This window comes from Dipodomys spectabilis, unplaced genomic scaffold (assembly GCF_019054845.1).
Source record: "Dipodomys spectabilis isolate Male_0828 unplaced genomic scaffold, ASM1905484v1 ptg000207l, whole genome shotgun sequence".
Classification (NCBI taxonomy): Eukaryota; Metazoa; Chordata; class Mammalia; order Rodentia; family Heteromyidae; genus Dipodomys; species Dipodomys spectabilis.
In genome coordinates, this window is record NW_024870884.1 from 12639404 (window position 1) to 12653657 (window position 14254).

The window sequence follows — 14254 nt, forward strand, 5'->3', positions numbered from 1 at the left end:
GCACTCAGTAGAGTGCTTATCCCGCATGCAAGAGGCCCTGATTTCAGTACCCGGCCCTGTGTTCATGGTGATGGACCTGAAATACCAGCTACTTGTGAGGCAGGGTCAGAAGGATTGCAGATCTCACCCTACCTTAGAAACATACATATATTCAAACATACATAAACAAATGGGCTGGTTTTGAGTGGTAGAGTGCTTGCTAGTACATACCAGATTCTGGATATAGCCCTCAGTACCACAAGAAGAAAAAAAATCCTTGAAAGAAAGTAAAGAAATGTTTTAAAGTCTTACTGTATAATAGAGACTTTCAGCTTGGCTTCCCTGGGGACCACTTAGGGGAATTTTGGAAAGTATTGAAGGCAGAACTATTGGATGTTCTTTATTACCTATTTTTGAAATCCCTGCAATCCTTGCTGAGCACAACTGCATAGGAAGTGGTTCTCAACCTCTCATGTATGAAGGAATCACCTGAGGGCCCCAGAAAAATGCAGCTTCTGACTGTGTGGGGTGGGGTCTGAGGTTCTGTAGCGTGCACTATTGCCTTGGGGACCCTATTTAGATTTGTGGTGCCCTACACTACCAGGATCAAAGGGCCACCCATGCCTACTCTTTGGACTTCTTTGACCCATAGGGAGGGGTCTGCATTGTCTGATAATGCTTCCTGTAGGTCAGATTTCTTTTGTGGTAAAAAGTCACAGTTTTACACTGAGACTAGTTTTCATGAACTTTTCCTTTAGCTTTTTCCACTCAAGGCTAACACTACCACTTGAGCCACAGCTCTACTTCTAGCTTTTATGGTAGTTTGATTTGAGGTTTTTAATTTAAATTGAGATTGAGATTTTAAAATTTTTGGGACTGGTGGCATGGCAGAAGTCATGAGTTAAAAAAACTGCCCCAGCACAGGCACAAAAAATAAGAAACCAAAGCAAAAAAGATCTGAGTGTGGTTCAAATGATAGAGCACCTATAAAGCAAGCAAGAAGCCTGATGTTCAAACCCAAGTAATGCACAAAAAGGAAAAAAAAAGAATTAACAATTGTTAATTTATATTCCTCTTCCTGTTCATTGCTCTACATTTTCATCCCTTAAAACAGATAAATTCTCTTGTCTTAACCCAAGGGAAGAACTATAGCCTGAAGAAACATAGCAGGCAGCATAGAAAGAAGGCTTGGGAAGTCTTTGAAGCTAGAATGTAGCAGTTCATATTGGAGTTCAAAGAAAACTCTCTAATAACATCTTTCTTCAACAGTGATGCACTTAGTTTGATCCTTAGTTTGAGTGTAACATAATTTAACAAATACAGATTTTATTTACTCCTCACATTCCATAATCTAAATTATTTCACATGCTTGTATGCATGCATGGACTCCACATTAAGCTACACCACAGCCACTTGGACTTTTAATATATGTTTTATGTTTTTAGGACCAGTGGAATATCAGTGACTCAAAGACCAAGCCAACATTTGACAGCCAGTCCAAAGGAGAACTCAAGGACTCAGGGACTACCCAAGGCCAGGAAGTCAAGACTGTGAAAAAGACCAGTCTCTTTGAAGAAGAAGATGAGGAGGAGGATGATTTATTCATTATTGCCAAGGACAGGTGAGGTAGTTACTGTAGGAAATTATTACTCAGTGTTTGTGGTAGGTAACAAGGAATGGTTTTTAGTGAGCAGAATATTCAGTGCTAATAATTGAGGTTGGTTATCATTGAGACACAGCTAGGACTGTTTTTTTTATGCTGGTACTGGGGCTTGAACTCAGGGCCATGGCTGGAGCTTTCGTGCTCAAAGCTAGCATACTATCACTTGAGCCACAGCTGTACTATGGCTTCTTTGGTGGTTAATTGGAGACTAAGAGTCTCACAGACTTTGCTGTCCTTCCTGGCTTCAGACTGCAATCTTCAGATCTCAGCCTCCTAAGTAGCTATGATTACAGGTGTGAGCCATTGGTCCCAGCTCTACCATCTTTTTTAGCCTTAAAATATGTTTTTCCTAGTTTGTCAGTGATTTGAAAATGTCCAGTTTGTCTTTTGTGGGACTTTTTTTTAATCCTCAAGATTGTAAAGTTTGGTCAAGGCTACCACAGTTTGAAAGTTTGTGATATTAGCTGTACATGGTGTTCCAAGCCACCCTAGTCTTCATGGTATCATCCAGTATAAAAAAAAAAAAAAAGCTTGACAGCTGAGTATTGAAAACCTTGCTGTCTGCACAGCTTTATCGCACTAAGTCCTTGTAACTTCTTGTTGGTCTGGGTGACTCCACTTGGAGATCTCTACTGAAGCTGAAGCTGGCAGGGTGCAGACAAAGAGCATAGAGCAAGCTTGGGCTGTGCTCTACAATGTCCCATTGATTAGCTGTGGGTTCAGAACAACTTCCTGCAAATAATGGTTTCATCTGGAAATACTCACTCACATGGTTATAACATAAAAAAGCCGTCAATTTGTCCTGTCAATTCTGTGCATTAGGGACTAAGCTTCATTAAGTACCTTCAGAAGTGTCTCTGATTTGTATCTCAAGATAATGTTATCTCTTCAAATGTTGCTGTTTCTGCATTAGGCCTGTTACTTGACACCTGGCACATCATTGGCCTCTGGTATGGAATACAAACTCTGGAATGTCAATACCAATTGTTAAATTCTGGACCTCCCACTTCTTGTCTGAATTAGTATCTCTATTAAAATTGTTGCAATTAGGTGAAATCCAAATATAATGCTCACTACTGTAGCCTGCCTTTATCACCAATCTCAGATTTTGCACTTAGCACCATGAGTGGGGAAACATTTCATTTATTTCTGTTGCATATGCTCTCTAATGCTTGCGCGCACTCTCTCTCTTTCCTCTTTCCCTCTCTCTCTCTCTCCTGGGACACTCTTGTTCCTGTCTTTCATTTATTTATTTGTTTATTTATTTATTTTGGTCATGGGGCTTGAATTCTGGGCCTCGGTGCTGTCCCTGTCTCTTCAGCTCAAGGTGAGCACTATACCACTTGAGCCACAACACCACCAATTAACTACCCAGAAGCCAGCAGTATAGCTGTGGCTCAAACAGTAGAGTACTGGTCTTGAGAACAAAAGCTTAGGGACAGTACCCAGGTCCTGAGTTCAAGTTCCAGGAATAGAAAAAACACACACACACAAAAGTTAAAACTAACCAGACCCTGGTGGCTCACATCTATAATCATAGCTACTAAGGAGGCTGAGATCTGAGGATCACGGTTCAAAGCAAGACTGGGCAGGAAAGTCCGTGAGGCTCTTATCTCCAATTTACCACCAGAAAACCAGAAGTGGCACTGTGGCTCAAGTGGTAGAGCACTCGCCTTGAGTTAAAGAGTTCAGGAACAGTGCCCAGGCCCAGAGTTCAAGCCCCACGACTGATGCCCCCCCCCCCCCCCCCCCCCCCGCAAAGAAAGTTAAACCTGAATTAACATAAAACCTAATTTTCCTTGCGAGAAATGAAAACATGTTCATACAGAACACTTGTATAGGAATGTTCATTGTAGTATTATTCACAATAGACAATTGATGAATTAGCTAAATGTTACATTACCACATAGTGGACTATATTCTTCAGCAATAAAATGGAGAAATGTAGACACATGTTGGTACAAGAATGAATTTAGAAAACACTCTGTTAACTGAGAGACAGTAGTCACACAAGACCACAGATCATGTGGTTGTACTTATATGAAATGTCCAGAACAGTAAATCCCACAGAGACAGAAAGTGGCTTGGTGGTTCCCAGAGGTGGAGGAAGAGGGAACAATGAGTGACTGCTGATGGATGTACTTTCTTTTTTTTCTTTCTTTTTTTTTGTGGGTCATGGGGCTTGAACTCTGGTCCTGGACACCGTGCCTGAGCTCTTTAGAGGCTCAAGGCTAGCGCTCTACCACTTGAGCCACAGCGCCACTTCCAGTTTTCTGGTGGGTGATTGGAAATAAGAGTGAGATCTCATGGACTTTTCCTGCCCAGGCTGATCCTCAGATCTCCGCCTCCTGAGTAGCTAAGATTACAGTTGTGAGCCACTGACGCCCGGCTGTAGTTTCTTTTTGAGGGTGATAAAAATACAAATTTAGAATTGTGGTGATAGTGCACAACTCTGAGGTGCTGAAAAACACCAAGGTATTCACTTGAATTAGGTTAATTATGTGGTATGTAAACTTTGTCCCAATAAAAAAAGGAAGTAAATGATACCGCCCCATTTGTTAGGAAAAGGAAAGACTTGGAAAAAATGATATTAAGTGAAGTCAACCAGGGCCAAAGAAACATAGGTCCCATGGTTTTCCTTATTTGCAATAACTAGTATATGTCTAGGACAATCAGCAAAGCTCAAAAGCTATGTACATATGACCAAATAAGATGATGCTAAGTGAAATGAACCCCAAGATAGGGACACAAGAGGTTTTATCTTTCTTGCTGTTGTTTCTAATGTACATATAATGTACCATGTGATTTTTTTTTTGTTTCTTTTGTATGTTCTTCCCCCATGGCATAACCCCTGTTTTCACTGTATTTGATTCCAGTACCCTGTATCTTGTATATATGTTTTTCTAATTTGGGGATGGGAAGGGAAATAACAAAATGCTGAAACAGGATACAGGTTGACCCATTGTAACAGTGAGATGTTCAAGACACTATGTTGAAAATGAACTTTACAACTTTGGTGGGGGGAGGGAGGAGTTGGGGAGGTAGGGAGGGAAGGGATGGTAGGGGAAAAACAAAGGAGGGGATAACTTGCTCGATAGGAAATGTACTCATTACCTTACTCATGTAACTGTAAACCCTCTGTACGTTATTCTTTGCAATAAAAAAAGTATATATTTTTTTAAAAAGGAATTAGAAAATATTCCTTAGGATTGCATCCCAAGCTTGTCCTGATCTTTATTGCTCAGCAGCTGTCTTCTTACTCCACTGGAAGTAAGCATATTCATTTTGCTGATTCTTACTGTTTAGTAGGCAGTAAAGGAGAGTGTTGAGTTTGTGAATGCCAGAAAGGTAGTATGTTTTGCAGACTCAAGAGTTGGTGCAGCTGCACTGGGGTCTTCTATGTGAGAGTTAGCAACAGAAGCTTCTTGACTAGCCAGAGACAAATTCCACCCATCCAGAGGTTTTTCCTATCTGCTGTCAACTGCATAAAGTCAATAGATAGGTTGCTTGCTGTAAGTGTAATCTAGAAAGAATTTTTTTTTTTATTGTGAAAATACTGTACAGAGGGGTTACAATTACATGGGCAAGATAATGAGTACATTCTTATCAAGCATTGTAGCCTCCTCCTTTGTTTACCCTTCTCATCCCCTCCCTCCCCTCTCTCCCTCGCTCCCCCCTCTCCTCCCCCCCCCCCCCGTACCAAAGTTGTAAAGTTCGTTTTCAACATAAGGACTTGTACATCTCATTGTGGCAATGGGTCCACCTGTATTCCTATTTAAACGATTTGTTTTTCCCCTTCCCCTCCGAAAATTATACTGACATCAAATACAGTGAAAGCAGAGGTTATACCGTGGGGGAGGGACATACAAAGCAACAAAGAAATAATCTTATAAATGCGTTAGAAACAATCGCATGAAAGAAAAAAAAACATTTGAATACATAGCTTAGGGTTCATTTTCTTAACATTGACTTATCTAACCTTTTCTGCTTGACTCAGACATATACTAGATATTGCAAATAAGGGAAACCATGGGACCTATGTTTCTTTGGGCCTGGCTTACTCTGAAAACATTACAGGATGGAATAGGAGAAACCCTAGGTCTTGTTGGCACAGGCCGAAATTTTCTTAATAGAAACCCAGAAACACAACAAATCAAAGAAAAATTGGACAAATGGGACTGCATGAAATTGCAGAGCTTCTGCATGGCAAAGGACATAGCTAGCAAGATTAATAGAAAGCCCACGGATTGGGAGAAGACTTTTACTAGCCATATATCGGACAAGGGTCTCATCTAAAATATACCTGGAACTCAAAAAATTAAATCCCCCAACAACAAATCTTCAAAGAAACAACTGCCCAATAAATAAGTGGGCTAAAGACTTAAAGAGAAACTTCTCTGAAGGGGAAAGGATGACCAATAGACACATGAAGAAATGCTCAACCTCCCTAGCCATAAAAGAAATGCAAATCAAAACATTAAGATACCACCTCACTCCAGTTAGAATGGCAAAAATCAAGAACTCTAATAACAACAGATGCTGGAGGGGATGTGGACAGAAGGGAACCTTACTTCATTGTTGGTGGGAGTGTAAACTTGTTCAACCACTTTGGAAAGCAGTATGGAGGTTTCTCAAGACTCCACATAGAGCTCCCCTATGATCCAGCAATCCCACTTTTGGGCATTTACCCAAATGTTCACAAACAAGACCATAGTAATGCTCCCAGCACAACTATGTTTATTGCAGCATTATTTACCATAGCGAAGATATGGAACCAACCCAGATGCACCTCAGTAGATGAATGGATCAAGAAAATGTGGTATATATACACAATGGAATTCTTTGCCTCCATCAGAAAGAATGACATTGCCCCATTTGTTAGGAAATGGGAAGGCTTGGAAAAAATTATATTAAGTGAAGAATATTTTGTTTTTAAATCACAGATTCTCTGAATTTGACCTTTTGTCTGTCCATACAGCCAAAAGAAGACCCAGAGAGCATCACTACTCTTTGAAGATGATGCTGATAGTGGAAGCTCTCTGTTTGGTTCTCCCCCCGCATCAGTCCCTCCTACAGCAACGGTATTTATGATCTTTAGACCCAGAAACATCCTTGAGGATGTGTTTCACAAGTAGCAAAGTTGTTCTACATCATCTCTGGACCCTGTAGTCACTGTGACCTGATGATTCAAACTGTAAGGCATTGTGTGTGGTTAGGTTGTTGTAGGTAACAGCTTGGAAATTTCTGTCAGTAGTCCTTGGCTTTGTTGGTTTGGGCCTGTAGTGAGGCAGAGGGCATCATGGCAGTAGTATATTCTGTTTTATTGATGTTGGACCAATGGTGTGAGAACCATGGTGAGACAGAGCATCATGTCAATAGTCCTTGGCTTTGTTGATGTGGGCCTATGATGAGGCAGAGCATCATGGCAGTAGTCCTTGGCTTTGTTGGTGTGAGCCCATGGTAAGGAAGGGCATCATGGCAGTAGTTTTGGCCTGCTGGTTTGAGCATTATGGTGAGGCAGAGCATGGTGGCAGTAAAGCATGTGGCAGAAACTAATTACCTCATGGTAGACAAGAAGCAAAATGGGTGGAGTCAGGGTAAATCCTCAAGGGTTTTTCCAGTGCACTTCTTCCTCCTAGTTAATCTGGTGAGTCTTTGTGATTGATGTCTTATAGATGAAATTTAAGAGAAGGGAGACAGAGAAATAAAAATTTGTAATTGTTCAGTGGCAACACTAAGGTCTGAAGTGAGGGTGGTTGGGGTATGACAGACAGGAGATGAAGCACACAGTGGTCATGGAAACTTGAAGTGCTGCAGTCTCAGGTTTCAGGGAGTTGTGTTGGATTTGTGTCCTCCACAACACTGACCTCACGCCTAAGTGGACAAGTTTGGGCTGCTTCTAGACATCACTAGTCACATGTATATTTTTGTTTGTTGTTGAGGATGTTTACTTTTTTCTCTTGATAGAAAAAAGAGGCCACTGCTGAGAGGCCACCTCTGCTCTTCAGCGATGATGAAGAGAAGGAGGCACCACATGGAGTGACATCTGCAGATGCGAAGACTCCGGGTGCCAGCATGACCTTCAAGTTGAGGAAGGAGGATAAGGCTGACGTGGAAGAGAAGGTGGACTTTTATTTCCTCTTGTGTTTTGTAGCACACAGACACACACATCTTGTTATTGTTTTTTTATTTTTTTTATTTTTTGGGGTCTGGTCGTGGGGCCTGAACTCTGGGCCTGGGCGCTGTCCCTCAGCTCTTCAGCTCAAGGCTAGCGCTCTACCACTTGAGCCACAGCACCACTTCCGGCTTTTTTCTTTTTGCTTATGTGGTGCTAAGGAGTCAAATCCAGGGCCTCATGCATGCAAGGCAAGCTCTCTACCATTGAGCCACCTTCGAGCCCAACACCTTGTTATTTTTCCAGCACTGAAAATAAATGGCTTATTTGTAGAAAGATTTTTGAGCTCCGCAGCACAAGCTTCTGATCTCCCTTGGTTCTCCTCTCGTCCTCACCTGTGTACTAAAGTCAAATGTCAGAGTTGTTCATTTGTTTCTGTGTGCTGGTACTAGGGATTGAACTCAGGACCTTGGCACTATCCCTTCACTTTTTTGCTCAAGGCTGGTGTTCTACCATGTGAGCTATACCGCCACACCTCCACCTTTGGCTTTTTGATGGTTAAGTGGAGGTCAGAGTTTCACAGACTTTCCTGCTCTGGCTGGCTTCAAACCATGATCCTTAAATCTCAGATTCATGAGTAACTAGGATTAAAAGCATGAGCCACTGGTGCCCTGCTAAGGTAGCAGTTTTAAGAATAGTTTAGATTATTCTGTTATGTCTAGTTGTTAGTTGTGAATTACATAGGAGAGTGAAATGTGCTTCTTCAAAAACACTAGCTTTCTTTTCCTGAAACTCTTCCATCTCTTCTTGGAGGCCTACAGCCTAATCTAACTATCCAAGTCTTGGAACCCAATATTAACAGCTGATTTGGAGTCTGTGTTTCTCATTTTCTAACTCAGCTTGTACTCCACATGTTCGACTGCTTTACTTTAATCTCTCTCCCAGGGCATGTAGAGAAAACATGGCATTTACTTTTCCCGTGGAGGCTCCTTGAAGCTACAATGATTGAGGAGTTATTTGGACATAAGGAGCTCTATGCTAGCCTTTCCTACACTTAACTGCTCATTTCATTGTTTTTTTCCTCACTTGAGTATAAGCTCTTTGAGGTGTGGGGCAGGGGTTGTTTGCTCACTGTTACTTCCATAGTTCTTAGCATATCACTTTGCACATACTGGGTACTACATTTTGTTACATTATACATTTCTTCAAAGAGGCATGTTTTCCCACAGCTTAGTTACTCTGAAACTTAGATGCACCTTACAACCAATGGTAGGTTTAATTTTCCTTCCTCAGTAGTACTTACGACCAACAGTGTCTTGCCTGATTTGTGAAACAACTGAGTGAAGAAATGTTGCATTTAAGAATATTTTAGAAATTGTTCTGATTATCATACAATGTAGACATCGTTTGAACATGATTTTGCTGATGAGGTCCCTCCCCCCTTAGGCGTTGCATGACATATTAACTAGAAAATATAATCTCTCCCCATGATTTACACTTGTTGTCTCTGACTTAGAAGTTCATTCTAGCCAGTTGCCAGCAGCTCATGCCTGTAATCCTAGCTGCTGAGAAGGCTGAAATCTGGGGATTGTCACAAAACCAACCTGAACAGGAAAATTCATGAGATTCTCACCTCTTACCCCTAAAAGGCTGGAAGTGGAGCCATCATTCAAGTGGCAGAATGCTAGCCTTAAGCAAAAAAGCTCAGAGACAGTGCCCAGGCCCTAAGTTAAAATCCCATGACCTGCATTTTTTTTAAAAATTCTAGCTCATGCACAGCCTGTGTGCATCAGGGTTATTATTACCTTCTCACTTGGTAGGTGACAGGGGCCTGTGACTTAAAATGATTGGAAAAATTGTATAATATTCTTCCTTGGAACAAACAAGAATTGACCGTAGGGGCTAGAGGCATGGCTGAAGAGGTAGAGCATTTGCCTAGCATGCACAAGGTCCTGGGTTCAATCCTTAGTGCTGAGAAAGATATGGCCTCTGTTTTGTTATATGGAGCAGGTGTGATGAGCTGCAGTAGCCTAAAACAAACCAATGTGGCAGTTCCTGGATTGATGAGGGGCATGGGAAACCCCATGATAGGGTTTAATTTCCAATGATGACTTAGTTTTTCCTTATTGTTTCCATTCCAGGAAGGACTATTGTCCTCATCTTCTCAGGAAGCAGAGAGACATTCTGATTTATTTTCATCAACATCATCCCCATTGGACAAAGGAGCCAAGAGTAGAACCAAAACTGTTCTTAGCTTGTTTGATGAGGAAGAGGATAAAATGGAAGATGAAAACATCTGCATGCCACAGAAAGAAGTAGGGAAGGTGGGCATAATACAATTCAAGTCATATTTTGTCATGGTGTTCTGTCATCTAAGTTGCTAATGAAATCTTAGGCCTTTCTAGTCATTTAAATATCTGGGAATCATAATCAGGAATTCTTCCCTGAAGGAGCATTGCTGCGTGGGGAATAGAATTTCACCTACCTCTGCTGCAATTGACAGACCCTGTTGTCCTGGCAAACCTTTGCCCCTGGCCCTTCACAGGATGTGAGTAGTAGGAAGTGGAAGTTGGGCCACATCTGTGGAAGTTGGGCCACATCTGTACAGTAAATCTATACATCTAGCACTCTGTTTTAGGAACAGATGGACCTTTATTTATGAGGTGTTAGCAAACATGCAACTATTTTAGCCTTTGCAGGCCATGTGAATTCTTTTGTATCTGCTCAGATCTGCCATTGATAGTGGAAAGGCAGCTCTAGAAGAAAGGCAATGGACATGATGATGTGCCACTAGATTTTATGAGTAAAAATAATTGACAGGGGCTGGGAAGGTCGCTCAGTGGTAGAGTGCTTGCCTTGCATGCATGAGGCCCTGGGTTTGATTCCTCAGTACCACATAAAGCCAGAAGTGGTGCTGTGGCTCAAGTGGTAGAGTGCTAGCCTTGAGCTGAAGAGCTGAGGGTCAGCGCCCAGGCCAAGAGTTCAGGCCCCACAACTAACAAAAAAATAAAAAACTGACAGTATTCTCTTGGGACTGTTGCTATCCTGATAATATAACTGGACAGTGACATCACAAGAAAAGTACAAATCAGTTTTTTTTGTGAATGTAAATGTTGAAATCCTCAACAAAATACTGCTAAGCCCAATTAGGAAATTAGGAAAAGAAATTACACAGCATGTTAAGTGGCCTTTCTTCCTTTGTTACTCTGCCTCATCCTCCTACCCCACTTCTTAAAACCAGTATATAATGTTCTTGAATTTTATTCACTCTCCTTCACCCTCTCCATTGGCCTTCCACCCTCCCTCTCTTACCTATTCTTCCACAGAACCTGTTTTACATTCCTGTAGTTCATTTTTGTATATGTGTATGCCAGGATTGGGAATTGAACTCAGGATCTCATGCTCTTGCTTAGCTTTTGCACTCAACAGCTAGCACTCTGTCACTTTCTCATGTCATTCATTTTTTAGTGTATATTAATTGTACAAAGGGGTTTCACAATTCAAATATTGTACTTTAATCTCATCACCCCCCTCTACTGCTCTCTGGTTCTACATCCTCCTTATGAAAGCACTGAGTTGGGTTTTTTCCTTTTTTCTTTAACTCAGTCCTGGGACTTGAACTCAGGGCCAATCTTTTTTGTTCAAAGCTAATGCTCTATCACTTGAGCTACATCTCAGGTCCTAGCATTTTTAAGTTGATTAATTAGAGAGGTTTGGACTATCTAACCTGGGCTAGCTTCAAGATGTACTCTCAGACTCCTAAGTAGCTAGGAATACACATGTGAGCCACTGGCACCCAGTTGGTTTTTCTTTTCAAAGTAAAAATTCAAACACTACAAAAAGGTTGAGAGATGATCTTTCCAGAGTATTTTTCTGCACTACTTTTGGTAGCTCTGTTATATACTTATTGTGTGAAAAGTAGTGTCTGTTCCCTGCTGATGTGGCATGTAGACCTTGGCCAGTAAACAAAGCTGCAAAGGGATTCCATTTGCTTTCTGACTTTTTTGGTATGTGCTGGTCCCAGGGATTGAACTCGGAGCCTAGGTGCTGTCCCTGAGTTTTTTTGTTCAAGACTAGCACTCTACCATTTGTGGCAGTTTTAGTGGTTCATTGGAGATAAGAATCTCACGGGCTTTTCTGTCCAGACTGTCTTTGAACCTTGATTTTCAGATCTCAGCCTTCTGAGTAACTAGGATTGCAGGAGTGAGCTTGTTGTAATTTTTGTAATTTTGTATAGAAACGTTGTCATATGTGGTCTTCTCTCTTGTCCAGGGTCCCATTCTTGATGTCCTCCCCAAAAGTACAGGTGTCTTTCAGGATGAAGAACTCCTTTTCAGCCACAAACTGCAAAAGGACAATGACCCTGATGTTGACCTTTTTGCTGGTACCAAAAAAAACAAGGTCAGTTCCCAATGGTTCCCACATTGTAGCCTTCCGTGGCTAATGTGTCAGATAATGTCCTGGTGGCTCACCTAGCCCTCTAGAAATTGTAGAAATTCTGGGTCTTCAACCTGAGTATTGTCTGTTCTAGTTGTCCAAGCCAAGTGTGGGGAGCCTGTTCGGTGATGAGGATGAGGATGATGATGGTGATGATCTTTTCAGCTCTGCCAAGACCCAGCCTATGGTATCAGATTTTTGTTTTGCCTGGTCCAAGATCAGGGAGCATGGGAATATGACAAGTGGTAGGATGAAGGAAATGCACAGAACTCCAGATAACACACTAATATGAATGTGGAGGCTGATAGTAGTATAGGCTAGGGAACAGTTCGTACTGATCTTCATCCTGTGTTCCTTATGAACATTAAAGCATTAACCTGGGTTTTCTCTTACAAACTTTTTTTTTTTAACATAATTGTATTGTTGTTAAGGTGTTGGACAGAGGGGTACCATATCAGAAGTCAGGTAATGAGTCCAATTCTTTTTGGACAGTGTTACCCCTCCCGTCACATTTTTAAACAGTTTATTGAATCATCATTTGCTTAAGTATGATGCTTGGATTTGTGTGCCTGTCAAGCACCCAGCTTTAAATATGGTTTTATTTTCCTCCTGCTAATTTCTATATATAATATTCTTTTTACCACAGAGAGGACACCTGTGTATGTCACAGATTTTTTTTTTCTGTGTAATCATCAGGTCTTTGGCATGCAAACTCTCCACCACTTAGCTACACTGCTCCCTAAAAATTCGCAGTCTTTAGAACAGTGTTTCTGAAATGCTACTTATAAGCAAGTCCAACACTCATTTGACAAGAGGCCAGGTTACTTTGTATGTCATAATATCAGTTTAACATTTCTAATTGACAGGGTAGACTTTTGTATTTTCTTTTGAAGGTACCAGATAAAAAGAAAGTAATAAAAAAAGACAAGTCTGTTTCCTCTTTCAAGAACCAGAAGCATCCTGACTCCACTCAAGGTAGCAAAGACAACAACATATGGAAATCAGAAGCACCACAGGTTAGGAGTGATTTCTTTCAGGGTTTTGTCTCAGCACAAATGAGTTTCATTGTGCAGACCCCAAGTTACCTAGCGGTCTCCTGGTTAAGTGGCACTTAGCACTCCTCTCTTCTCATTTATATACTCTTATCCTCACCCATCTCTCTCCACTCCTGTCTCAGGACTCTATTTTTGGACCCAGTTTTGGACCTAGTTATATTTGATTCCAAGATGGAGTCAGAGTAATGCATCTTCTTCCAGTAGAGCCCCCATTACTCCCTCTAGACTCTCAGGGGAGAATTCAAGTGAGTAGGAATCACATCTGATTTCTCCATTGCTTCTCAGTGTCATGTCTTCTAAGGTAGGCGACTGGTGCTCCCTCATTGGTGGTCCTCTCAGAGCTCTGTGGAGAGTGGAGCCAGACAGCTGGTTATCCTAGGTGTCTCACTAAGACCTCCATGCTCTGAGCTGAGAAAACAGTGAACTTTTTAGACTAGCACTTTGCAATTTAACTCATCCCAAAAAGATTCTTCCGCTTTTAGAACTTTTGCTTCATGCTGTGGGAGATTGTGTGCACCTTGACCTTTTGCCATGCTGAATAACCTGCATGGTGATCTTGCCAGCTGCTCAGGCTTTTGTTCTTCTGACAAAAGTGCAGCTTTTAGGAATGTCACTCCTATCTGCACCTCCCTTTACTCTCTGTATGATCTGACCACTCTCATTTCCCTGCTGTGGTAGGGGCTTTGGTGATGTACTGCCAGCAATATGTGACTAAGCCCCAGGTGTGGCTTCAGTGAAGTGCAGAAAGGGACAGCCTTACTCCATCACAGATTGACATACATATAATCCAAGACATTATAATACATATAATCCAATACACTTTGCTACCTGTTTCCCAAATGGATTTTTAACTGAATGTAATTTCACACAGGATTCATCAGGTCTCGCTCCATTTAAAACCAAAGAGCCATCCACTCGGATCGGGAAAATACAAGTAATTATAACATGTTTACATCTTCGTTGCCTGCCTTGTGGCATATGTAAATCTTGTTTGGATGTGCACTT

General features: G+C 41.5%; 1 protein-coding gene across 1 annotated transcript in view; it reads left to right on the plus strand.

The window, feature by feature from the left end:
* Positions 1-14254, plus strand: part of LOC122122377 (WASH complex subunit 2A-like) — a 62184-nt gene that overhangs the window by 39760 nt on the left and 8170 nt on the right. Inside the window, exons 20-27 of the mRNA XM_042696546.1 lie at positions 1425-1600; positions 6621-6723; positions 7610-7765; positions 9899-10081; positions 12030-12158; positions 12289-12381; positions 13088-13210; positions 14121-14183. Coding sequence (XP_042552480.1) covers positions 1425-1600; positions 6621-6723; positions 7610-7765; positions 9899-10081; positions 12030-12158; positions 12289-12381; positions 13088-13210; positions 14121-14183 — 1026 coding nt within the window. The remainder of the gene's footprint in view (positions 1-1424; positions 1601-6620; positions 6724-7609; positions 7766-9898; positions 10082-12029; positions 12159-12288; positions 12382-13087; positions 13211-14120; positions 14184-14254) is intronic.